Raw genomic sequence first — 26,414 nt, 5'->3', positions numbered from 1 at the left:
ATGCTTTGCAAGGCTGTGCGTTCGACTGTTTCATACGTTTGGTACACGTTTAAGATATACTCCAGGCTTAAATGCCTAAGTATAATCAATTTTTACGCATACGCAGGGGTCCATGTACAGTGTGCGTGACACAATTTCCATCATCAAAAGAGGCGGCATGTACTCTACGCACACCATTGGATTTTTGAAACCTTGGGAACATAATACGCGTAGGTTGCTCATGCACTTATGTAGGTCAAGAGAGGTATTGCAGTTTGTCACAACGCGCATGCGCCGAACGTTTGCGGACATGCACGAGTCATATAAACTATGCTGTGCGTTCGACTGTTTCATACGTTTGCGTACACGTAAAAGACATAGTCCAGGCTTAAATGCCTAAGTATAATGAATTTTTACGCCTATGCAGGGGTTCATGTACAGTGCGCGTGATGCAGTTTCCATCATCAAAAGAGGTGGCATACTATACACACACCACTGGATTTTTGAAACCTTGGGAACATTGTACACGTAGATTGCTCATGCGCGTATGTAGCCCAATAGATGGTTAGCATTTTGTCGAAATGCGCATGCGTTGAACGTTTGCGTTAAACGCACGAGTCATATAAACTATGCTTTGCAAGGCTTGTGCGTTCAACTGTTTCATACATTTGTGTACACGTGAAAGACATATTTCGGGCTTAAATGCCTAAGTATAATACATTTTTACAGATATGCAAGAGTCCACGTACAGTGCGCGTGATGCAATTTCCATCATCAAAAGAGCGCGCATGTACTGTAGACACACCACTAGATTTTTTAAACCCTGCGAACATTGTATGCATAGTATGTGGAGATTGCATCGGTGCATCGGCATTAAAAGGTTAAAAACTGTGCATCGGATACAAATTAGCATTTGCATCGCGATGCATCGTTTCTAACATACTGCATTGATAAAAAACAGATTTATTTATTTATAATTATTAGTAGATGTGCTATACTTATTATTTAGAAAGTGACCAATATCTTAAGATTGCTTTCTCCTCTCTAAACTGTTGCTACGTCCTGCAACCCCACAGAAACAGAGGCGTGTCATGAAAGTCAGATAAAGCATAAAAATGTTGAGTTTAATTTATTAGGGAATTCCTTTCTAGTGGAATGGATTTGACTGATGGCGCTCTGACAAGTTAGAGAAAAAAGTGAGTGGGTTCAATATCCACTATCATTAATCTTAAAGTGGTCTTATAATAGTTCAGACGCGTAGGTCTGTTGGCCAAGAGAGGTATTGCAGTTTGTCGCAATGCGCTTGCAACGAACGTTTGCGTACACGCACGAGTCATATAAACTATGTTTTGCAAGGCTGTGCGTTCGATTGTTTTATACGTTTGCGTACACGTAAAAAAACATACAACAGGCTTAAAGGCCGAATATAGTACATTTTTACTCATGCAGGGGTCCACGACGTACAGTGCGCGTGACACAATGTACTGTACGCACACCACTACATTTTTTAAACCCTACGAACATTGTATGCATAGTAGGGATGTGAAGATTCCCCGATTCGCCCGGTGCATTGGCATTAAAAGGTTAACGATGCATCAGTTTAAAAACAACAGTTTAAAAAAAATTAGCATTTGCATCGCGATGCATCGTTTCTAACATACTGCATCAATAAAAAACCACACCACTGGATTTTTGAAACCTTGGGAACATTGTACATGTAGGTCGCTTATGCGTGTATGTAGGTCAAGAGAGGTATTGCAGTTTGTCACGATGCATATGCATCGAACGTCAGCGCACATGTATGAGTCAAATGAACTATGCTTTCCAAGGCTGTGCGTTCGACTGTTTCATACGTTTGCGTACACGTAAAAGACATACTCCGGGCTTAAATGCCTAAGTATAATACATTTTTATGCATATGCAGGGGTCGACGTACGGTGCGCATGATGCAATTTCCATCATCAAAAGAGGCGACATGTACTGTACGCACACCAATGGATTTTTGAAACCTCGGGAACATTGTACTTAGGTCGATCATGCTCGTATGTAGGTCAAGAGATGTATTGCATATGCATCGAACGTCAGTGCACGTCAAATGAGTAGGGTGGCCATTCGTGCCAGTTCCGCCGGACACGTCCCGAACATGTTTTCGGGTTCGTTCTCCGGAAGTCGCGTTGCTCGACCGCATACGTCATCACATTTCAGTTAAAATACATTTGTGTATAAATTAAGATTTATTTCTTTTAAGACATACAATCATTGTAGTTTCATTCTTACCTTGAAATGAACGGTTGCTTTTCTGAAATTAAACCCGAAATATTAAACCTTGATGACGTATGCGGTCGACCAACGCGACTTCCGGAGAACGAACCCGAAAACATGTTCGGGATGTGTCCGGCGGAACTGGCACGAATGGCCACACTACAAATGAGTCAAATGAACTATGCTTTGCAAGGCTGTGCGTTAGACTGTGTGTACGCGTATGTGTAAAACAAACAGACGATACTCAGAGCTTCACTAAAAAAAATTTACTTTAATGTTTGCCAATTTTACTTAATTCTTTCATGTTGTGATAACTTAAAAAATCAATTTAACAATGTGAACTTAATTTAATCTAGTTCATTAAACAAAAAATGTGTCCTGTCAGCTTTACTTAAAATGATGTGTTCAGCCAACATAACATTGTTGCATAAACGTAACAGATTAATAAAACCAATACACACTTGCCTCTCATTGGCTGAGGATTTTGCAGTGTAGTATGGGTAATATTGTTCTGGCACCCTCTTGCAGAAGTGTAGCACCAGATAGGTAGATAGGTACGCGAGTAATAATTGGCCAAGTATGAGTCAATGAACTTGTTCTGATTATTTTAGAACAAAACAAACAAACAAAAAAACAATTTGGAATGTTACATTGCATTTCAAATATGTTTGTGATATGAAGTGGACTTAAATTCTATTTTAAAGGGTTGACGTTTATAAAATGGCATTATTCCAATTTTGTGTCATCATTAATTTAATTTTTCATGTACAGTTAACTCAATATTTATTTGTCGACTCTACTAAGGCTTGTTAAGTTTACTTAAACTTCTTTTGTAAAATGAACTAAATTATTTTTTGTTGAGATTACATAAACAAATGGCGTGGAACCTAAATAAACAAATGGCGTGGAACCTGTTGAAATAATATTTTTAATTAAACCCAACATTTCTTTTTTTTGAGTGTTCTTCTCTTCCTCCTCTCCTCTGATAGAAATCTTTTTCTAGAGCAGTCTCCTGTCAAATAGAGATGCTGAGAGATAAAGAGAGATAGATTGTATGATTAGCAGGAAATTAATTTGCCTGTTAATGTTCGGCCCAGAGAGCCTGTGAATGTGATTTCCCCAATGAGGGAGGTGAGCAGGAGTGGGTGCCCTGCTTTACCATCTGCTGACTGACACATAACACACACGCACACTTATACACTAAACTTTACTTTGCTTTCTAAATCATACATGTTTAAAATCAAGCTAAACCGATATATTGTAATGGAATAGTTTGAAAATATAATGTCAGGTTATTTCAAGTTGCATTAACTCATGAAATATAGAATGGAAAAGTTGGAGTAGCGAATACACATCAGAGCACAGCTTTTGTATGTTGATCAAACCATTGTCATTAGAGAGAGAGAGAGAGAGAGAGAGAGAGAGAGAGAGAGAGAGAGAGAGAGAGATGAAGTGGTGTGGCTGGACAGATTGGTAGCTTTGGAACAGTTAGATTGACACTACATCTCTCTCTCTCTCTCTCTCTCTCTCTCTCTCTCTCTCTATCTGACAGTGTCCTCTGAACGTGTAAATGAATGCAGGAGCTAAATGTACAAATTAGATTCACACAGAGAAATGAAAGCCTTCAAAACAAGCTCACTACTTTTCGGAGTGTGTACAAAACACAAGATATCACATTTGTTTTACAGAGATTATATTACTCCATACACACCCATCTCTATCTCTACCTCTCTCCGTTTATCACATTACCATTTTTTGTATCTTTCTCTTTCAAAATACTAAGATAGCCTTAAGCCTAAATTTACTTAAAAAGTTTACTTTAAAAGAAAATGTCTTTATTAAAAATATATTAACTGGAAAAAGCACACAAAGTTCTGTGTTGAAAATCTTTAATAAATCAAGTTTCCGTCTTCTTCAGGCATTTTCTTTTAATATCTAATGCAGTTTGCTTTTCAATTACACGTACCTTGCTTAAAGGATATTCAGGTTTTTACTTACCAAAACAAGACAAAAAATACCGATCAACTGTGTTTTTGCAATGTGGTTTTTGGCTGTATGGTTCGATAAAGAACCTTTAACATCTGGTTCTTAAAAGATAAAAAATGTTTTTTCTACTGAATGGTTCTTTGTGGAACTTCTATGTGATGCCTCTCAAAGGTAAAATCAAATGCTTGGAGCAGCTGCGTTATATCCGTCTCTTTGTCTTTCAGGTAAAATCAAATACTCGGAGCAGGTGTACGACGCCTGTATGGATGCGTTTGACTGTCTGCCTCTGGCTGCACTGATGAATCAGCAGTTTTTGTGTGTTCATGGTGGCCTGTCCCCAGAGATCCACACGTTAGACGACATCAAGAGGGTAGGAGAGAGAGAGAGCTGGACTAGTTTGAATGTAGTCATTATCATAACCCATTCAGGTTATTCTGGGTCATCTTGTACCATGTGTCATACTGCATATTCTTTACCCTGGTTAGTAAATAACTAAATAACTGTCACTGGGGCCCTTTCAGAAAGTACTGCACCTAAAAAGTTCATATTAGTATCAAATGTATATATCTCTGTACCGAATGGTATACATACTAGGACCTATTTAAGGGGTACTGCCCCAGTGACAGCTGGGGTACATATTTTGACCATTTTTTCTGCACAGTCCCATACGGGAAAAAATATAAATTTTTCAGGGCAACAATATGTTTTAACTGAGTTATCTCATCAATTAAGAGAAAACATTTCCCTGCCAATGACGCTTTCCAGATGAGGTTTTATGATAATCTGTAATTCCGCTATTATCCACTAGATGACGCTGTTACCCAATTTATAAAAAATTAATTTAATCAATTTTAAACTCTGTGTATGTTCTGATAATCATTCTGAATCTGATCTCTAACAAAATGAAAATTGAAGAAATGCAATTATTTGGTATTTTTGAAGAAACTTACTTAAGAGATTATAAAAAGAGAACAAATATGGATAGGATGAAACAAAACCCTGTTTTGTTTTTTTGTTTGTTTAAAAGCAGAGGGTCTGTTTTTTCATTTGATATATTTTTATGTTTGTATATTTATAGAAGAAAATTTTCTTGGAAGGCATTTTGTGAAAATCACAAAAATGCTAGTGGGCTACCTTTTAAAAAAAGGCTGGCGGTGAATGAGTTAAATATATGCTAAATTCATTTTGTAGAAGGTAAATCTAAATTAAATATATATGAATTTGACCTTCATATATTTACATATTTCTAAATATATTTCAGGGGCAACAAATATATTCCTAATTTTACAACACATACGGCAAAAAATAAACTTTTCTTGGCGAAAATAATAAAGGAATCTAAAAGTTATTTTTTGCAGATGAAAATATACTTAATTTTAAAATTGTCAAACCCTGTTAAGTATACTACCGAGCCCCTAAGGTGATATTGGAGTAAAAAATCTAAAGTGTAGTTTCACGTGCGCACGCGAAAGTTTCACGTGAGCACGCAAAACAAAACTTCTGCACATGAAGGTTTCGAGTGAGCACGCAAAAGTTTCACGTGCGCACATGAAACTGAATGCGACAGTTTCATGTGCGCACGCGATAGTTTCACGTGTGCACGCAAAATTAAACTTTATTTAATTTTTGCTCCATGTCCCCTTAGGGGCTCCGTAGTATACAGGTTTATAACATACAAAGTTTTTCTTACAAATATCATTGCGACGTGAATAAAAATACTTTCATACTTTTTAAAATACATTTCAAAATATAAAAAAGGGTCAAAAAGTATACTGGTAATTTTTTTTGTAAACATATTTCAAAATATATTTCAGCAAATATATTTTCTGGCCATTTTTTGTATATTTTGATATTTAAAATTATATTAGATTTTTTTTTTTGCCATATGGGGTGTAATTTCTCAAATTTTTTATTGTAATAACTTTGTGCCAATTGCAAAAAAAATTAAAAGGAAAATATCCACTGTAAAAATCTCATGAATATGCAACGAGAACTGCATGTTTTCACGCTGTATACCTTTGGCCCCTTTTTTCAAGCTAAAAGCGGTACCATCCTTTTTCAGAAGTGTGCCGAATTACAATTGTTGCATATTTTATTACGCTCTGTTAAGGGCACGTTCTTACACGGTGTCAAAAATATATTCTTGGTGTGAAAAGCACTCATTTCTCTGTTTCTTTATACCTCTGACATGCTACAATAACCTTACAGGCACTGAATTTCATCAAGTATTTAAGGGCATTAATATAATCTACATCATAAAAGAAAGCTTCGAGGGCGAGTGACTTTTAATGGATTTTATATGCTCTGCATAACAGAGTCCAGTTTATATTCCTCAGCTCTTACAGAATAGTCTTGGGATATTTGGCATGTTTTAGCCTTAAGACTGAGCTTTATCAACAGACGTTTGACTGATCCTCTGTAAATCCTTCCTTATGCTTCTCATTTATTTTCTACAACATTGCTAACTATGCTCAAACACAGCACACAAATCTTTTTAATTATTATTTAGGGTCTCTCTCGTGTATCTCTTTCAGCTGGATAGGTTTAAGGAACCCCCCGCGTTTGGCCCCATGTGTGATCTGTTGTGGTCCGATCCGTTGGAGGACTTCGGGAACGAAAAGAGCCAAGATTACTTTAGTCACAACAGTGTCCGTGGATGCTCTTACTTCTACAGGTAAACAACACCTTTACATTATCTTAATAGAGAACATGTCAAACCTTTACTGTGGGTTCACCGTGTCAAATTTGTGTCTACCGCGTCTAGTTTGCCGCTTGAACATTTTGAGTTTTGTCTTTTCTAGTCATCAAGACATTAACATGGAAATTCGTGTCATGGAAGGGGCTTCTATGATTCCGCCCACTTCCTGTAATCACGTCACTACTAGAGCAAGCTCCTGATTGGTTAACGCGGGCCGTTTTTCCGCCAAACACCTCATTCACGCCGCGAGATCTCCAGATGGGCGTCAACGCGTCTTCACATTGACTTAACATTGAAATCACTCGCGCTTGACGCCTCTACCATGGCTGGTGTGAACGCAGCATCAGAGTCGATAGGACAGATTGCTATTATTCTGGGATACTGAGATGCCCATTGAGCAGATATGTCTTCGATCATGATTACCATTTTTCTTCTTGTGCACTGGTTAGCTATCCTGAACAGCCAATCAGAATAATCCAACTTTTATACGAGTGCCACAGCTTGTTCGACTTGGTGAATCATCCAAAAAGGGCAACGGTGACTTGCTTTAGTCCCCCTGTGGTCAAAATCAAGTTTTTACTGTTGTTTATGTCTATGTGGTGTTTTTAATATGCTTTAAAGGTGCAATGCGTAACTTTGAGAAGGATCTCTTGTCAGAAATGCAATATCATTTACATAACTATATTATCAGTTGTTCATAAAGACCTTACATAATGAACTCTATAGTTTTTTATTACCTTAGAATGAGCTGTTTTTTATACAAACACCGCAGGTCTCCTTACATGGAAGTCACCAGCATGTTTCTACTGTAAGTGTAGCCCTAAATGGACAAATTGCTGTTTCTCGTCCCTACGTTGTCTCAGACGATGACATGTTTTTCCTGTGGCAGCTACTGTAGCTTCTCTTTCAGTTTTGAAATTAAGGTTGGTTGCAATTTACAACCACTAGATGCCGCTAAAAACCCACACTGGACCTTTAAGACGAACCATGTGCAAATTCATTATTCAACACCATTATTCAGTACTTTCTCTTTAACATTGTAGTCATGTCATTCCCGTGGTTTGAAATTTCCTCAGTTTCTATCGTTACAAACATGCAACCAATTATGTCAACGTTAAACAAGTGGATCAGCAGCAACGTGTCTGAAATTGTCAAATGCGACATCTATGTACATATATATCTATGGTCAGAGCTAGTGAGATTGAGTGGTTTTGCATATTCATATCAATGGTCTGAGCCGGTGTTATTGAATAGAGGCGGGACTAATAAGCATATTTATTAAGGCTGTGCAAAAATCGTGATGCACTTTTCCGCGATAGTTTATCGATATTTCAATCTCTACTATCGATACTTTAAACAATCTAATCCCTCTGTGTGCGTCAAACAACCTCCTCTGCCGCTGCTGTAGTTGTCGCTGTCAATTTGTCTGTCATATACGTCCATTCGGCCAATTTCTCAAAAGTTAGCAGGAGTGAGAAAATGGCAGAAAATGTAAAAACGCCTGCAGCTTTCAAAGCCGACGTGTGGACGCACTTTGGCTTTAAGAAAAAAAATCAGCTCTGTTTTTTTACATTTTTGATAAAAAAATTATTGCAATGTATCACAATGCACAACGTATTGTATTGTATAGTGATACATTGTATCATGCCCCATGTATCGTGATACGTATTGTATCGTGAGACCCCTGCCAATACCCAGCCCTAATATTTTTATACATTGTCTATTAAGTGGGGGTGGGGCCTAATTCGCATATTCATATCTATGGTCCGAGCTATGCGTTTGAGAGGGTGGGTCCTAATTTGCATATTCATAGATCCACATATAGTAAATGAGGCAAGGGTGTAAAGATAGATTCGAGCTCTTTTAAGGCATGAAGGAATAAGCTATTACATATGCTACTACAGTATGATGAGTTCTAACTGTGCATTCACACCAGACGCGGAAGAGGCGGCAAGCGCGAGTGATTTACATGTTAAGTCAATGCAAAGACGCAAATAGACATCCTGCGGCGTGGATGGCGCTTCCACGCGAATCAAGCGTTGCCGCGGGAAACGTGCGAGTTGAAAAATCTGATCATTGGTGGATATTCACGCCGCAGTAACCAATCAGGAGCTTGCTCTAGTAGTGACGTGATTACAGGAAGTAAGCAGAGTCGCAGAAGACTCTCCCATGACACAGATTTCCGCGTGAATGTCTTGAATGACTAAAATTTCACGTGCGAATGAAGCGCGTAAACTCAAAATGTTCAAGTATCCAATTACATGCGAATAGTGCATTTTTGCCGCCTCTACCGCGTCTGGTGTGAACGTAGCATAGGGTGACCATGCGTGCCATTCTTCCCGGACCGTCCTGGCCGGGATTTCGGTGCGTCTTCCGGAGGTCGTATTTGTTGACCGCATACGCCATTCAGTTAAAAACATAAGACATGCAATCGTAGTTTCATTCTTACCTTAAAATGTAACTTTTGCTTTTCTGTAAATATAATAATAATAATCCTCTATGACGTATGCGGTCGACAAATACGACTTCCGGAAGACGCACCCGAAATCCTGTCTGAGAAGAATGGCACGTATGGTCACCCTAACGTAGCATAAGGAATAAAATGATCAACTACAGGAAGACTTTAAATCAGACGATGCTCAAAACCTGCCCGAACGCCGATCATTGGCTTGATGTGGGCCTGGCTTAAGAGTACATATGAAAAATGACACAAGAGATCGCTTGAATACTTTCTGCATTCCGGATGTTTTTCCTAAGAAGGAGTGTCATCATTAGAGAGATTTCAGTGCGAGCTCGAACATTTCATCTAACTCTTACAAGGCCTCAGTTATCATAATAACTATACAATCCACATACACAGATAATTCCCCAAAGGAATTTTAAAAAGGAAACATTTAGGGAATTTATCCTGAAATGTTACATATCCAAGACATCTGCAGGAATGAAATTCCAATACGGTACTGACGGGATAAGTGCATTGCGAATTAAATTGGAATTGTAAAGCAGTGCAAAGTGACCAGCTTCAACACACCACACACAGCATCCTCACGGCCTCATGGGAATCTGCACTCTGCCGTTACCATGACAACTGGCTACTACTGCCAGATCCACTGAGATATGAAGATACAGAGATATAGTGAGAACCTGAGAAAGTGAAATGATGGAGCAGTCAAAAACGAGACGGAATGGAGAACATAGAGTAAAAAAGATGGATAGTTCCTTATTTTTTTTACGGAGGAAGAATTGAAGCCGATCTGTGATCGATCCGGAACAAACCTTGCAAGGCTGTGAATGAAAGCATGAGGTGTGAATATTACCCACAATGCGCTCTGTTTTCACATCTTATGAAGGATTCTGAAATCAATAAAACTGTGTGTGTGCAATGCTTTATGCCTGTCATGGGTTTGTCATTTTCAATATCCTAGTATAAAAAGTAATACCATTTTACAAAGTTAACCGGCCGGATCGACCAAATTCCCATGATTTAATCTTTTTTTTTTCTTTTATTATATAGCAGTTTATATTTTTCATAGTATTCATAGTTTTAGAGCTACTGTATATGTTTATGGTCTCTGCTCTGTAGTGACCTGTATATGTTAGATATCTATATCTATCATTTTATACAGATACCAGCAGAACTTTATGTTATGATATCTTGCATATTGTATAGATACAGTACACAAAATTGTACAGTACGAGCTCCCATCTGTACTAGAATCACATTTGGTTGTCCTGAGCAAAATCAAAAATACAGATATAATTTATTGTAGGTCTCCACATTTGCATCACTGCTGCCTCCTGGTGGATAATAGTCGAAAGGCAATACTACAGACCACATGCACTTTTATAAAACAATGATTTACAGTGCTCTCAGTCGACTTTACACGTGCATAATAATGCATTATTAAATGCCTGTTAATAATGCATGGCAGAGAAAATAAGTATTTTACTGAATATTGTAAAGAAATATTGTTTCTTATGCTGTTGTGTTTTTACTTCTACAGCTATCCAGCAGTGTGTGAGTTTCTACAGACCAACAACTTACTGTCAGTCATCAGGGCACATGAAGCTCAGGACGCTGGGTAATAAAACTACACATAACTTTACATGTGTGATAGGCACCTGACGCACAGACACAAGATGCACAACTACATTATAATAGTTAACTTGCATGCTGTTAAACATGCTCAATTTAAGGAACAGATGTTTTTCTTATGTATTTTTATTTGAATAGTTGCCGCTTTGACATTTTTTAATACGTCAAAACTAGGGTTGCAAAATGATTAACTACTTCCGCAACTATTCGTTTTTGTTTGCAATATATGTGTGTGTGTGTGCTGTGTATAATAATCATGTGTATATAAATACATACACTGTAAAAAATCCAACTATAAAATGTTCATTCAACAAAGAACATTAAGCAACTTGAACAAAGATTTCTTTGTTGAAGGGCGTCAATTGATTATTTTGTGTTCACTGAATGAAAAGAGCATAATCATTCAGCTAACAAATATTATTTTGTTGACTGGACTTAGATGTATAAGTTTTTGTCCAATTCGTTCACCCAATTTGCCAAACTGAGTAATCTGAACAAGCAATTTAAAAAACACAATGGTCGGAATGGTTCCCAGCATGCATTGCGACATGTTCACTTCTTTGGTTAATATTTACTAAAAAAGATGACTGTTTAATGTTTGCTGGATTTATTTATGTTGTTATGTTGTTAATGTTAGTTATATGTTGTATTTAGAGTAATTTTTAAAGAATGATGTTTGTTCATTGTTACCATGATTGAGAAGTGTGTGTTCAGTGTAGAGGGCAGCAGAGTGAGTTAGCGCGCATCATTGTTGCCTCACAGTAAAAAGGTCTCTGCTTTAAGTCAGACAAAGACTTTGTTTATGAGACCTTTCTGTGTACACTCCCACAGTCCAAAACATGTAGATTAGTTAGATTTGGATATGTTAAATTACTCTTTACCCAACTTAGCCACTAGTTGAGTAAACATAAAAATTTGCTTATTACCTAATCAGTTTAAGTTGGTTCAACTTTTCGGTGTAAGTTGACATTACTCAGTAAATTGAGTTAGGTGAACTACATCATCCAAGAGTTGAGTAAACTCAAAAAAGCTGTGCAGCAAGTTGCCTTGAAAATTTAAGTTAAGTCAACTTTTTATTTTTTACAGTGTACACATGCATTGTATAATTTTAAGAAAAAAAATCTATTTAAATATTAAGTATTTATAATTTAATATAAATTATATATATTTATAAAAATGTACAGGGTTTCCCACAGAAAATGTGTTAGTTAAGGTGGTAGGATTGGGCGGGTGGTATGTGGCTGGGGGCGTGGCAATCAAAGGGGCGGGGCGTATGCGTCATGATAAAAATGTTTTTTTTTTTCATTTAAAACACTCAAATAAAACTTAATTTTGAAGAAACTATGACAAAAAATGAACACATACTAGATTATTAATGAATTAAATGTTTTTAAAAGATCCCTCTAACGGGAATAGCTGTGTGATGAAGTGAAACTAAAGGGTTAATAAACACAAACTAAAGCAGATGTTGTAGAACGTCTGGCGAACGATGATAGATCGCAAAGATTGTAAAAACTTATTATTTCCCACTATTAATAACATCATCTTAAAGGAGTGTAACTACTGTAGCATGTAAATAATACACATAAATAACGTGAGCAAGAGCGCTCAACAATTATATCGAATCAACAGGCACGTGCAACCTAGCTAGCAGGTTGCTCAAACAACAAAAATCACCTGCTAACTTACTTTAAATTTCCAAGAACTATAGACTAATACAATAACAGATTTAAATAACCCAAAAACATAAGTCCACTTACAGTTCTCACGGACACATGTTTTATCAACTGTCTATCCTCCAGACATGACGGACCACGTCTTTATCTCATTACGACCACGTGGCGCGCGTGCCCGCTCCGCGCTATTTTCTGAGATACACTTGACGGCCTTTTGTGCAATAATTTTTTTTTTGGACGACCTAGTTAAGGCGGGAGGGTTTCCAGCTTAGGTGGGCCACCCAAACTGCAAAGTGCTGCAGGAAACTCTGATGTATATATATACACATGTAAATATTTCTTAAATATACACTTGCTTCTGTGCAAGCATTATACAACGTACACACACACATATATATATGATGTAAACAAAAACTTGTATTCTTCAAACGATTAGTTGCAATTAATCGGTTTGCAGCCATTGACGACACCTCTCTTTCTCTTTCTTCTTCGTTGCTCATGGGATAGTAAAGTGTCCATCCAATGCACACTTTAAATTTTTGCCTTAAGTAGTAGGTCATCTGGGTACTTTTTGAATACTATGAATTTGGACATGCTTCACACCTATGTAGTATTGAAGAGTTTGTCACATTGGCCACACCCACAAATTTCCCATCATGCACTGGTACGATTCTGATGATCTCTGTAATGATAACTCTGATAGTCTTCCTCTTCTTCTTTGTTCTCTCTCTCTCTCTCTCTCTCTCTCTCGCTCTCAGTTACCGTATGTACAGAAAGAGCCAGAGCACAGGATTTCCCTCTCTCATCACTATCTTTTCTGCTCCAAATTACCTGGACGTTTACAACAATAAAGGTCTGAATTCAGTTCAACCCTTTGTAAAGTGGACACACAAACTTGGAGGCACAGGGTTTAGATTAATCCAGGACTAGGCCTTATGGGGCATACACACCAAACGCGAATTTAACAATTTCGCGAGTAGATTACATACAAAGTCAAAGCAAAGACGCGAACAGCGAGTGACGCGATATGGGTGGCGCGTTTGCCGTGAAAACACGCGCTATTTGCCTCAAACGCGTCTTTGCCCAAGTTGAAAATATTCAACTCGAGCAAAAAGTTTGCATGACACAAAATTAAATCCGGCGAGTAATCTAGAGCGAGTAACGCGATGCCCCGCGTTTGGTGTGTACGTAGCATTAGTTATATTAGAACATATAAGTAGTTTTTATAAACATACCTTACCAAAAACAATACTGGTGTGCATCTTGAGACAAAACAATTCACGGATATATATGAGAATGAGATGTTTCACTTTACCGTACTTGGAATTGGTTATGAAAATCACAGTGCAAATCATGTCTTTAGGCGACTCCTAATTCAGCGTGATGCCATGTTGTTTCCAGTGTTGGGGGTAATGCATTACAAGTAACGTGCATTACGTAATAATATTACTTTTCTGAAGTAACGAGTAAAGTAACGGATTACTTTATAAATGTACACATTAATATTTAAGTTACTTTTTTTTAAGTAAAGCAAGTTTCTTTTCAGTTTAATTAATTAGATGTAAAAAACAATGTACTACATTAAACTGAACGTATTAATGTAGAATTACACACTTTATGCGTGAACAGTTTCAGTCAGAAATGGAGATGGCACACCAGACCTTGACATTTTTGCGATGGAAATATGCAGTTTCTGAATGCAGAACTTTTCAGTCATAAAAAACAGTAACAAGTAACATAAGCATTACTTTCCATGAAAAGTAACTAAGTAACGCAATGAGTTACTCTTTTGGGGAGTAGCTTAATATTGTAATGCATTACTTTTAAAAGTACCTTTCCCCAACACTGGTTGTTTCCAAAGTGTGCGCTTTAAATATTGTTTTGTACCAGGATGCTGGTCATTCAGCCATTTAAACACAGAAAATAGCCTCGGTTTGAAATCAAAATTTGGCGGCAGACTAAATAAGGTGTATGCATGGCTTACGTCTATTTATGCAAATTGATAACGTTTATTTATTGTAAGATAAGAACTGGATTCGTTCCATCTTGACAAACACATACTAAACCGGTTTTGTGAGATGTATAAACACACAAAAATTAGATTATGATGGTATCGCACAGCAATAAAAAAGTGCTTGTGTTGTGTTTAAGTTGTTTAGTATTAAAGCCAAGCATGTGCCAAGAGAAAGAACAATATGTATAGTACATAATAGTTGAGATACCTCCATTCGTGTAAATGTGTTTGTTCATCTACTTCTTCCCAGCGGCTGTGCTTAAATATGAAAACAACGTTATGAACATACGACAATTCAACTGCTCCCCACACCCATACTGGCTGCCGAACTTCATGGACGTCTTTACCTGGTCTCTTCCTTTTGTTGGAGAGAAAGGTGGGGAATTTGACAGAACATGTTCTTCTTTGTGGTTACACAAATTCCACACATTTCATCTGTAATATGCTGGGTGTGTGAGAAAAACACGTCATTGTGCCGACTTGACGTGCTGAAAAGAATGCATTTCATGTTTTCTGCCTCAACAGGCAAAACTAGAATGATGCAAAATCGCATAAAAATGTTTTGGCTGATGAAGTCATTTAATGGAGATTAAAGGATTGAGTTCAGCTGGTTTATAAATATTAAAATTGCATTTCTTTTGCTGATGTTGCTGTTAATGTAATTGTAATAAAGTGAAATGTCACGATCTCGTCCCTTTGACCCCTCCACAGTGACGGAGATGTTGGTGAATGTTCTTAGTATCTGTTCAGACGATGAGCTCATGAATGATGGAGAGGAGATCTTTGATGGTGAGGACTGCTTGTAATGTTATTAAAAACATACAGTACAGGTTGAAAGTAGTTATACTTTCTAAAGGCTTACTCATATATCTGTGCGAAACCAAACTTATCATCATTCTTTGAAAATATGTTGAAGTTGTGTTTTGATTGTTTCCTCTCAGCTAATGCAGCGGCTGCCCGTAAAGAAGTTATCAGGAACAAGATTCGGGCCATCGGCAAAATGGCTAAAATGTTCTCAGTCCTGCGGTGAGCCTTTAAAGGATTAGATACTTAGATCAAAACATTACTGGTAACATCGGTATCACAAACAGTACACTAGTAGTCTCTGCAAGTTTGTTATTTTTGAAAATACGATTTGTGGTGTGTTGGTAATATGATGACAAATGATGCCTTTACGTTTGGTGCTTTTCTCAAATCAAGTTTTTTTTCAAAGCAGTGGTGCAATTGTCATCTTAAAGTAACGGTTCACCAAAAAATAGAAATTGACCCATCAAATTTACTCTCTTTACACGAGCACATTTTGAGTTATATTAAATAATATCTTGGCTTTTCGTAGCAATGAATAATAGTTGGGTTTTTTTAAAGGGCACCTTTTTATGCCCATTTTTGACAAGATCTAATATCAGTAGTATCTTTAGCTGCATTAGCGCTAAAATGTGCTAACAGGCACATTTAGTAAAGCTTTTGAGTAAAATTACCCAATCAGTCAGTGGCCATGGGTGGGGCTTTATCAGTGTGATGTCACATTAACAAGAGAATAAAAACAGCATGTTCAATGGTGCGTTTACACTAGAAAAGAATGAAGCGTTAAGCGCCAGTGATTTACATGTTAAGTCAATGCAAAGACGCAATAGACATGAGGCGATGCGAATGACGCAATTCTGGTGATTCTCACGAAATCCAGATTTAGAAGGTGTCCAATTTTTAAAAAGCCCTTGAAGCCATTTTTTTGCACATATAAGATTAAGATCTGAACTTACTATAACCATTATTTTTAGAGGATTTTTTTTTTTTTATAGAATTATTTAAAATGTTTAGGTGATTATTATCAAACATTATCATTACTGCAACATGATATTACATTAAATATATGCATTTACAAATATGAGAACTTAAAAGTTGTCTAGGTACTATGACAAACAAAATTTTAATTTTTATCTGGAGAGAAAAAATAAAAACTGCGTACCTGGTAGCCATCTTGAGTGTCACAGTCAGTTATGTCCATCCAACAATTTTTTTTTTAAATGTTTGTTCCTTGAGGGCTTAAACAATAATTGACAATTGTTGCGGAGGATTTGCGGAGAAAATTGGTCTGGGACACATTTATATTCCTTATTATTTTATGTACATGTACCAATGATCACCAAATACCACGTTTTTTTTTTACTGTAAATGTTTATAGTATAACATGCACTGAAGCTTTTTATAATTTAGATTTTTTACTTACAAATATTTCCATGTCAAAGAACCCAAATCCAGTCATGGTAATGACATTTTTTTCCCTTAAACGTGGAAAAAACAACAAAATTGGATTGTACACTGCAAAAAATGATTTTCAAGAAAAAAAATTTTTAGTATTATTGTCTTGTTTTCAGTAAAAATATCTAAAAATTCTTAAATTAAGATGCTTTTTCTTGATGAGCAAAACGACCCAAGAAAATAAGTCTAGTTTCTAGACAAAAAAATATCAAACTTAAGTGATTTTGTGCATAAAACAATCAAAAAAATCTGCCAATGGGGTAAGCAAATTTTTCTTGAATTTAGTGTTTAAGAAAAATGTTCAAGATTTTTTTTCAGTGTATGATGTCATTTGAAATCATTTGCAAAATAGTACGTGAAGAGATGTTTGTAACTGTATGCTTCTTATTTTTATAGCATTTACTTTTTTATCAAAATGTTTTTATGACCCCTCATAAATCTAATTTCGTGAGAATCACCCATTCGCGCGGATTAAGCGTCTTGGGTGCTTGGCGTGTGTAACGCGTGATTCACGCGAATGGCGCAAGTTGAGAAATCTTAACTTTAGTAGATATTCGCGCTGCACATATTAGTATTCACATACCACAGATATGACTAAGGGTGACTCTAGTTTTGTTTTAACAGAGAGGAGAGCGAGAATGTGTTAACCCTTAAAGGCCTGACTCCCACCGGCATGCTGCCGAGCGGCGTCCTGGCTGGAGGAAAACAAACCTTGCAGAGCGGTGAGTTACAAAACCAAACATCTCCTTCTCACTCTCCCATCTCAATCACTTCTTTCAAGGTCACTAAGACAATGTCTGAATCATAGTTTTCTAACCATGTTTTGAAGTCAAACACTTTGTTTTCTTCATATCGCTAATTGACCATCTGAAACGTGAACGCACACGCAGGAACACTAACCGGCTGCAGGTGCCGCTAACGCTAAATGCTAACGGCCTGCAGCGGCTAAACTGCATCTAATGCTGGGCGATTGTGCTCCGTGCATGACTGTCACTATAAATCCCCATCCATCCTTCCTCTCTCTCCTCTCTCCTTCTGTCTGTTTGTCCGTCTGTGACTCCTCAGCTACCATTGAAGCCATTGAAGCCATCGAGCCGGTTGAGGATGGAGAAGGTAAACACTGACCGGCCTCTCTATCTATCTCTCTCTCTTTGCACAGGTTTCATAGCGACTGCTGTAACATGCTTGATAGCTAGACAGCACAGCCTAGCAAACTGAACATGTAGGCGCAATGAGTAGTCAGGGATTGTGTATTTCACACAAACACACACAAAGATAAACAAGAACATACTTGAAATATGAGACATTTGATGTATGATAAACAAAGTAATCCTGTATCTCAACTGGTGGAGCATTGGGTTGGCACGGCAATGGTCATGGGTTTGATCCCGGGGAATAGAGTGCCACAGATGACGGAAGTTGCCGGAAGTTAGCGGGATACCGCTTGAACAGTTTGAATGCATGGAAAAAGCAAGCATTTGATGCACGTCAGAGGCAAAATCCGCTTCTTGTGGGAGGGGCAAGTGCTATGCTGTTGTCTGTTTGCAGGATGACTGATGTTGATTGTGCATTTATCGAGAGAGTTACCGGTTTGTATTTGGTAACCTTACCATAGGGGGGAAATAAATGGCACGTGTCGATAAACGTCACGTGACTCAAAATTTAAATGTGTATTTACAACTTACCAGGTTGCCCGATGTCCTCACTGACAATCTTCCAAGCGAGGTCCTTTTTATTCATGTCTCTACAGGAATAAGAACTTGTGTCGTATAGCTCCGGGTGACTGCTTACGGACAATATCAAGGGTTCCTTCATGTTGCAGGCTCCTGATTGGGTAACGCGGCACGAAAAATCTGCCAAAGTTCGCGTCAAACGCAAAATCCACAAAAAAACATAATTCGCGCGGACCACGTCAGGCGCAAACTAGACGCGCGAATGAGGCGGAATTGCTTCTACCGCGCTGCGCCAAACGCCTCAATGCGTTTACATTGACTTAACATTGAAATCACTCGTGCTTGACGCCTCTACCGCGGCTGGTGTAAACGCAGCATAAGTTGATTTAAAATTTAAGCGCCTGCCTAGTGCATAAAATATAAATGTAATCAAAGTAAACATTACATGAACATTACTTAAAAAAAATATTTAATGTATACATGATTTATAAATCTTGCTTAATATGCTACTTTAGCCTTAAGCTGTGTGCGTGTCCATGTGTGTGTCCATGTTATCGATCCTAGCGGCTAGCAATTGCAGAGTGACGTTATCTCATTCATTTCAATGAAAGCTGAATTCAATGAATTTCCACCGTAATGAGCGACCGATGGCGACAGAAAGTGGGCGTGTCCAGCTATGCACAAAGTTGAGAAAATGTACATATTGCAAATGATGAGTGACTTTGGTGAGAAACCACCTATAGGAGTGAAGCAGTGGACTTCATGTCATTTATCTTTCGTCAATTACCGAGAGGATGGTTATTCATAACCGCAACCAAAATTAGTAACACCTCCTGAAAGAGACGCACAACGACAAAGTTGCTTGCGGTGTGCATGCAACATTAGCAAAATCAGGTTTCCTGTAGAAAATTTGTTAGTTAAGGTGGTTGGGGCCGGGGGGCGTGGCAATCAAAGGGGTGGGGCGTAGGCATCAAAATTAAAATATTTTTATTTAAAACACTCAAATAAAACTTAATTTTAAAGAAACTATGACAGAAAATGAACACATAATAGATTAATTAATTAATGTTTTTACCTCTATTGAGAATAGCAGCATGAGGAAGTGAAACTAAAAGGTTAATAAACACAAACTAAAGCAGATGTTGTAGAACGCCTGGCGAACAATGATAGATAGTGCAAAAATTGTTAAAACTGATTATTTCCCACTATTAATGACATTATCTTAAAGGAGTGTTACTAATGTAGCATGTAAATAATGCACATAAATAACGTGAGCAGAGCGCTCAACAATTATATCGAATCAACAGGCACGTGAAACCTAGATAGCAGGTTGCTCAAACAACAAAATCACCAGCTAACTTACTTTAAATTTGCAAGAACAGTAGACAAATACAATAACAGGGTTAAATAAACCAAAAACATAAATCTGATTACAGTTCTCACGGACACTCGTTTTATCAACTGGCTATCCTCCAGACATGACGGACCATGTCTTTATATCAATTCGGACGTGTGACGCACGTGCACCCTTGAGGTATGAAGCACGTCAGCGCTATTCTCCGAGATGCACTTGACGGCCTTTTGTGCAGCAATTTTTTTTTGGGACGACCTATTTAAGGCGGTAGGGTTTCCCAGCTTAGGCGGTCCACCCAAACTGCAAAGTGCTGTGGGAAACCCTGACCAAAATCTTATCAGTATGTGTGTTTCCTGGGATCAAACCTATGACCTTTGTGCTGCTATTGCTGTGTTTTACCAGTTGAGCTACATAAACACAACATAGTGTGCCAGTAGTATTCATACACTTCATTATGTGGCAGGGGAACAAAACAAAGTGTCAAAATTCTCTACTGATTAAAAAATGAAGTGGACTAGTTAGTTAAGGACATTTTAAATTAGTTCCATTTCTACAAGGAGGTTTGAAGAACTATACTGTATATACTCATATATACTAATACACACGCAAACATATACGCACAACCTCACACAGACGTACACACAAGTGTGTTTTCCTGCTTCTGTGAATGCTGCCCGTTAATGAGCGGGTCACATTCTTACCCACCTGATAAGCAAGGTTACAAAATGACTCGGCAGACGGCAAGAATCTGGGGCCGTCTCCCAGCTGACCCAGTATTCTTACCGCACCACGCCCTGATCACCCCAGCGATCACCCTGGGTTTGGTCTTTCATGACCACGTGATCTGCAGGGATCATGTGACCTCTGACAAATGGGTTTGTTTAAGGAAACTCAATTAGTTTCCTGTCAAGCACACAGATGTCGCCATCATTCACTGAGGACTGATGTAAGCCCCGCTGATTGATTTATGCGCAAAATGAAAATGAATGCTATAAAAATGTTTCTGCACCTCTATTCTCAGTGCTGCTTCGATGGAAAGCAAAAATCTTTGTGTGCACAAACCCAACAGAGGATCTCACATCATCTCTGACTGTGCTATGATGCACTATGTTTCCATCAGAATAGATCTGAGTATATTTAAATCTGTAGATTGAGCAGCTAACATGCTTACATGTTTTATATGGGTTTGTTTTCTAATGGAAACATTGACTGTGCTGTTGGTCCCTTGTGAGGCTTTTGAGAAGATCTTGGATTGTGTAAAGCGATACGCTGTAACTTTCATCATCCTTGCCACAGCTGTTGACTGTAATGTACTGTAGATGTGTGTGTTTTGTGGATTAGTGGAGTGTTTGAAGGTAAAAAGTGTGTGTAAATGGGTGAATCTCACGAAAGCATGTCCAGCTCACATTTGGCCAAAATCACAAGAAAATAAGAAACAATATTTTGCATTTAGTTTTATTTTTGTATTATTTGTTTAAGTCCTCTCTTGAGGAGTATTTCACACTTCTAGTAACTTAGAAGTGGGGTTTAGGTAAGTGTGTACACGTATAGTGTAAAACGAAGCCGGGTAAGAACGTAATAACTCGATTAGCAACCGGCAGCCAATCAGAAACCGAAGAGCACGTACCTCATAACACGATCTAAAGTTGTGTTCGAAATAGCCCCCTATGCCCTTAAAGGATTACTTTGCCATTACTGGCACATCGTGTTGGACCATTTTAAACAATAAACTGACACAAAGATATTAATTAGTATCATTACACATACAACAATGTCTGAACGGTCCTCTTTCACCACACTTGTAAACACTAGAGCGGTAGATTCGCATACGTCATGCGTGACCTTTCGGTGTGATTAAAGGTGTCAAAGGTGATGGAAAACTCAATCAAATTAATCAAAAATAGATCAATAAATCACTAGCAGATAGTTGAAAATTGGCAAAGAGGTGGGACATGAGTGGAGCTGAGGTGCCTGGTTGCTGAAACTACAATCGCCCAGCTCAATGGTAGTGAATGCAGTGGCAATCCACCTGTCACTCAAGTGGCCATGCACTTAATTATGCAGAAATTTAAGGGTTAATATAATTGAAACAAAAAAAATCACCCCCTCACAGTTATTAGCTACAGTATATAGACAAAAACACTTTTTGTGCCAGGCTATAAACATTTATTTATGCTGTACAGTTGGGCATTTTTACTTGTGGGGTCTATGGGATTGACTCCCTTTTGGAGCCAGCCTCTAGCGGCAAGTCTGTGAATTGCAGTTTAAGTCACTTCCGTGTTGGCTTCACGATAGAGACCGGAACATAGACGTTATAGACACCTCATGACGTGCTGGAACAAAATCCAGCGTCGCCGCCATATTGGTTGGGTCTCCTCACTCTACGCTAGCACCAGAGTCAATTGGAGTCAACGGAGAGCGAGCAAGTAAGATTGAACAATAATTTGGGTTATTTTACCATTTATAATATTTTGTAATTGTAACTAACGTTACTTACTGGTAAAAAATACTGGAGTTACTGTATGATTACTGTGGGATACACCTTCCTCAGTAGAAATAAATGCAGGGGGGTGCATTGGGGACCCATTCAAGATTGCGACCGCGCTGATGTTTATGAGGCGTCTACGTACTATATAATGTCTATGGACCTTATATACGTAAGGTGGCCCGTTGATGTGGAAGCACAAGACAAACAGTTATTTAAAGCATTGACACGCTATTTTAATTCCGTCAGCCTGACACAGCTTTATTTATCCAATCATCAATGTTATCACCGCAAATATGACCGTTAACCTTAACAAAATGCACAGTGGTCAAAGTAAAATATAAATACCCAGGATTATTTTCAACCCCTTGTTAAGTATAAACAGTGTGAAACCTAAAACAGGCCATCCCAGGATTCAGTTTACCTGGGGTTAAGAATAACCCGGAATTAACTATTTCAAGTGTGAAAAGCCATACTGTAACATTATTTCATGACAGTCCCCCCTCCCATAAAGTGGTCATAAAGTGGGTACTGAACCATCTTTCATTGCCAAACGTCTAGTAAATCCATCCATGAAAAAGTAATCATAACCACTGATTCTTCACAACCAAACGTCTAGTAAATACCTCTGTGAAAATGTAATTTTAACCACAGATTATTCGTATATCTTCATCCTTTGGTAGTGAACACAACACAAACTGAAAACACAGCGTGATAAGATGTTTACACACTAATTAGCTGAACTGTCTGTTGGCAGGTCAGAGTTTTCGTCCTGGGCAAGGCTGTAGGCGGAGATTTGTGGTATTATGTGGATAAAGTCAGGCAGGAGATTCAATCCATCTGACGACTCGTTTCAGGGATTCAGAGTTGACTCCCTACTTTAGAAGCCAATAACTTTATTAATTGTGCACTTTTTGGTTCAACTACTTTGCACATTGTTTACATTGATGGACAGCTACATGACACACTGCAATACAGGTCAGTTTCGATTTTGGATCTGTGTCGCTCTTTAATAATTAACAGTAAACAAACTTAGCTTGCTGTTCTCGAAGGCAGCTCGAACCTAAGGTCGGGCTCCAGCCCCAAATTCAAGTAACAACCAGAAGAAAAAAAGCTGTGATGGAGGAGATGAGAAGGAGGAGGGATACCAGAAGAATTAGGGCTGGGAGCAGGACTAAATGTTAAAGTTCCTTTCAAACCTACGTTAAAAGTGTCCCCGTTAAAATATAGTTACTGTAGGAAAACAGATTATTTTGATCATGGTGCCACAATCGCTGGATAATTCTGTAGTTGTTTTCCAGAAGCCTGCAATTTGTTCTTGCGACCCGGCAGTTTGGGACCGGTGGTGATTCTCATTTGATAGATCACTATGATGATTCAATTTAAATAAATATAAATTACAGGCAGTAGATCAATACTACCATGTTGTATGAACACTGAAAGAGATATTTTTTAAAAGATCCTAATATACGTTTCATTGTCTTTAATACAAAATATTATTTCTTACTTTTCCTTAAGTTTGGGTTAAATGTGACCTGGACATGTTCTCGAGACGTTTTCCCATATTTACAGATACATGTACGTGTTTCTCTTGATGTAACGGCAAATTATACTTGTCAAGAGTTCACAGTACATTGTCAGAGAAAGTGGTCCCTGTCCGTCACTAGGGCTGTACCCTTTCAAAAAGTACACCTGTACCTAAAGAATCCATTTTAGTACATAGTACGACTCTAGGCCGGATCCGCAACGCAGCTGCCGACTTTGGCGCAGATCCTGCCCAGAGTCGTCTACTGCCCCTGTGACAGCTAGGGACCATTTTTAACTAACAGTGTACCCTACACTTACTACAATCGTACACTTGCCTATATAGAAGTATATGTGTGGTATGCCCACTACTCATTTTTAGTTTTGTTAACCGCTTTCATTTTTCTCTCAGCCATCCGTGGCTTTTCCCCACAGCACAAGATCACCAGTTTCGAGGAAGCGAAGGGTCTGGACCGCATAAACGAGCGCATGCCGCCTCGCAGAGACGTGGTCAACAGCGTGGGTCTCTCAATGGGCAAGATGAACATGGCCGAATCCAACGGCACGGATGACAACAGCAATATCCAGTGATTCATCGTTTCCTCCACCACTCTCTTCCTCGCTCGTCCCCGCTCCTTCTCCCATAATGCAATTCTCCTCTCTTTCTTAATATTCACTGCTACCGTCTTGTGTAGCAGATGGATTATGTGATATATTTAGACAGAACTCCCTGCTTGACGCTCAGTGGCCTCAACAACAGAGACGGACGGCTCGAGGGGATCGTGTGCGGTTGCAGTGTGAGAGTCGCATGATGGGATGTGTAGTTTTACGAATAAGGGACTGTGGACATTGGAAAAGAGGGCTGTTTTGTCTGAAGAAATGTTTATTTTTGCGTGTTTGCACTTATGAGTGTATGTCTGTGCGTGTGTGCGGGCACCATGTGTTATATAATGATATAATATGTAGGTTTTCACACAAATGCTGTTTTCTTCCTTGCTCCGCAGTGGAACCTAAACACAAGCATATTGCTCTATTTAATGTAAATCTGAGGAGCGTATGTTTTCATTCTTGTGTGCGTGCGTGCGAGTAGCTTATAACCATTTACTTTTACGATTCTCTCGCAGTTCTATATGTTTTGCGACAAGTAATCACTATATATATAGCCTATGGAAAGTAATATTAAACAACTTTATTAATGCAGGTTATTAATACGAATAATCCAAGAGTAAAGATTTATTCATTCCTTGTAATGCCCCTTTTTGGTTTTCTGCGGTTTGTAAATGCGCTGTCGTCACGTCACGTCGTGCCGCGGTTGCTATGGCAGTACTCCACGTGTCCTCCGGAGTCTGACACCTCCTCGCCTCCTTTTCATCGACACTCCAGAGCAAAGCAGCGGGATTATTCAATCTGCTATGTATGAGAAACAGGTACTGTGTTGGGCCATCGCAAGACTTCGGACAGGTCCTCGTGACGGCAGGTGGTTTCAATGAGGTCCTGCACCGGGCTGAACGGATTTCCTGCTACGCATAATTCATGGGAGTTTATTTTGTATATAAATGGCGTATATTTTTAAGGAAGGTTAATGTTTTGTTATTGCTTATTTTCATGTTTTTTTTTATTGTTTTTCAACTTATTTATTTATTTATTTTCATTGCTGTACAGTTAATTCGGCTGAAATGAGGTGTTATACCTTGTGCTTTTCTGTTTCTTTATCGTTGTACAGAAGTTATCTCGTAGTGTGAAGGAACGTATCGTGTGAAAAGACATCTGGGCTGCCAAAGCATGAGTGCATGGTTATTTCAAATGTAAATCCAATATGGACACACCTTATCGTGTCTGACATTTTTAAGGACAAGTATATTCTGATCATTATTCTATACGATATGGTTAATTATTATGATTAAGAGTTCTGCTGGTTTAATCCACTTGCTTCATCCTCGTTTCGGTTTCTCATTGTGCTTTACTTTATAACTAATGAAGAAGTTATGGGTTCTTTGTGGTTCTATATCTTGTATTTTTCTCTGGAGCTTCATTTTGATCATCATTATTTTCTGGTCTACGGTATGGACAGTGTGAGCATGCCCTATGGGACTAATCTCTTTTTTTACTCTTGAATAAAATATGCATGAACCTTTTGGAATTTCCTTTTTATTGATCAGTTTTCTAGGTATTAGGGATGAGCAGTCAAAACCACACAACAGGTTTGGATTCTGGTCTGCTTACCTATTATTAGGTTTTGGAAATTAACCTAACCTTTGATGGCTTTGGGAGTGACGCTCATTGGGGTGGTTTTCTGGACAGGGATTATCTAGGCCTATTAAAACTATTAGTTTTAGCAAACATGCCTAAAAGGGACAGTAAGTAGGGTTTTAAGTGTTTTATTAATCAAAATCATTGTCTTTATTCAT

The 26,414-nt window shown here is 38.2% G+C and overlaps 1 protein-coding gene across 4 annotated transcripts in view; it reads left to right on the top strand.

Moving 5' to 3' along the window:
- Window positions 1–26,141, top strand: part of ppp3cb (protein phosphatase 3, catalytic subunit, beta isozyme) — a 49,677-nt gene extending 23,536 nt beyond the window's left edge. For 3 of the 4 annotated variants that reach the window (XM_055178646.2, XM_055178648.2, XM_055178647.2), the window contains 10 exons: window positions 4,452–4,597; window positions 6,762–6,901; window positions 10,930–11,007; window positions 13,456–13,550; window positions 14,962–15,087; window positions 15,423–15,500; window positions 15,653–15,737; window positions 17,595–17,692; window positions 18,036–18,083; window positions 24,419–26,141. In XM_055178646.2, the coding sequence (XP_055034621.1) occupies window positions 4,452–4,597; window positions 6,762–6,901; window positions 10,930–11,007; window positions 13,456–13,550; window positions 14,962–15,087; window positions 15,423–15,500; window positions 15,653–15,737; window positions 17,595–17,692; window positions 18,036–18,083; window positions 24,419–24,597 (1,073 nt within the window). In that variant the 3' untranslated portion in view covers window positions 24,598–26,141. The remainder of the gene's footprint in view (window positions 1–4,451; window positions 4,598–6,761; window positions 6,902–10,929; window positions 11,008–13,455; window positions 13,551–14,961; window positions 15,088–15,422; window positions 15,501–15,652; window positions 15,738–17,594; window positions 17,693–18,035; window positions 18,084–24,418) is intronic. The other variant, XM_055178649.2, reaches the window with a different exon arrangement.
- The last annotated feature ends 273 nt before the right edge of the window (window positions 26,142–26,414 follow it).

The sequence above is a fragment of the Misgurnus anguillicaudatus genome, chromosome 16, assembly GCF_027580225.2.
Source record: "Misgurnus anguillicaudatus chromosome 16, ASM2758022v2, whole genome shotgun sequence".
Lineage (NCBI taxonomy): Eukaryota > Metazoa > Chordata > Actinopteri > Cypriniformes > Cobitidae > Misgurnus > Misgurnus anguillicaudatus.
Note: the sequence above shows the minus strand (reverse complement) of the source record. Positions and strands in the feature narration are given on the sequence as shown.